General features: G+C 40.0%; 1 protein-coding gene across 1 annotated transcript; it reads left to right on the plus strand.

The window, feature by feature from the left end:
* Window positions 1-332: 332 nt before the first annotated feature.
* LOC136507610 (uncharacterized) lies at window positions 333-1,092 on the plus strand. Its single transcript, XM_066502279.1, has 2 exons — window positions 333-339; window positions 452-1,092. The coding sequence occupies exons 1-2, from the start codon at window positions 333-335 to the stop codon at window positions 1,090-1,092; spliced, it is 648 nt and encodes a 215-aa protein (XP_066358376.1).
* Window positions 1,093-1,721: the final 629 nt, after the last annotated feature.

Raw genomic sequence — 1,721 nt, forward strand, 5'->3', positions numbered from 1 at the left:
CCCAGTAGCCCACGATGAAATGAACAGACGCCCACAGGCCACAGCTGACACAAGTCCTCACGGTCAAGGAGACCGTCCGCCGCCCAGTCGCCCAAACGTCAAAACTCAGAACTAGTCGAGTCGTTGTAGAAAGGCGGCGCCGCGACGGAACTGCAGAAGAGAAGGAGGCGTGTCGCACCATCGTGGCATCGCCGATCGCCGACTCGCCGCGGTACGTCTGTTCGCCGGAAGGCCAGATTGGTTACTGATTCAATTTAAGTAATCTGTTCGCCGGTACTCAGGATTCAGGAAGGATTCGTTGAGATTTGAGACTCAAGAAATAAACAAAAGTCATGTCAAGTAAGTTTATGGATGTTTGGTCAATTAATCTTTTTTCCTCCCCTTAATTCTTTAACAGAAAGACATGAGATGCATTGATATAACTGACATTTTTAAAAAAATTGTGTTACAGGTGCGTTTATGGAAAGATGGTTAAAAAGGAAAGCGTCGGATGATGCTAACAATCTTTGTAATTCTCATCAGCAAAACAACAATATTAATGTTAATCCAATACCACCAGCTCCAGAAGATATCGATTGGGAGGAGGAGATCCAATTTGATCCTGGTAAAAGAAAAGAAATACGTTCTTATCACCCTAATCTTAGAGAATCTGTAAGAAGAAAGTACTTGGCAAATGGACCTTGTCAGCCTCGCACTCTTAATTTTCCATCTACTCGGATTGGGGATAGAAATAGAAGGTTTAGTCCTGAATGGTTTGATGAATTTGGAAATTGGCTTGAGTACAGTGAGTCTACCGATAGAGCCTACTGTTTTACATGTTTCTTGTTTAGAGACCCCACTAAGAAGGAGGTCAGGTACAAGTCATTTGTTTTAGATGGTTGGAATACTTGGTACAATAAAGAAAGGTTAAAAGAGCATGTTGGCAATGTTGACAGCCCTCACAATGTAGCAAAGAAAAAATGTGTTGATCTGTTGAAAAGAGAACAACATGTTGATGTTAAGTTACATGAACAGCTTGAGAGTTCTAAGAATGCATATTTTGTTCGACTTAATGGTGCAATTGATACTACCAGATTGCTACTCAAGCAATGATTGCCTTTCTGAGGGCATGATGAATCAAAGACATCCTTAAACAAAGGGAATTACAGGGAAGTTTATGATTTCTTAGCTGCACATGATGCGGCTTTAGGCAAGGCATTGACAATTGATGCTGCAGATAATAGTCTTTTGGTATCTGCTGACATACAGAAAGACATCATCAAGTGTTTTGCATATGAGATTTTACATTCTATCCTTGAAGACATTGGATAAGATGTATTCTGCTTACTAGTTGATGAGTCTAGAGATGTCTCTTGCAAAGAGCAAATGGCAGTCGTGTTGAGATATGTTGATAAATGTGGACTTGTGAAGGAGAGCTTTGTTGGGATTGTTCATGTGAAAGATACGACTTCTGCCAACCTCAAGTCATGTATTGATAAGCATCATTTTCAAATTGATTGTTTTAATGAAGTTCTTGATTGGTTGCTGCAAGAGCTTGATAGTCATTTCAATGAGACTACCTCTCAATTGCTTGTATGTTCAGCTGCATTCAACCCAAGAGATTCATTTCATGATTTTAATGTGGACAGTTTGATAAGCCTAGCTAAATTATATCCTGCTGATTTTGATCATGTGGAGTTGAGGGATCTTAACACTGAGCTTTTCCTTTATATTGATGATGT

Source organism: Miscanthus floridulus, chromosome 15, assembly GCF_019320115.1.
Source record: "Miscanthus floridulus cultivar M001 chromosome 15, ASM1932011v1, whole genome shotgun sequence".
NCBI classification, from domain to species: Eukaryota; Viridiplantae; Streptophyta; class Magnoliopsida; order Poales; family Poaceae; genus Miscanthus; species Miscanthus floridulus.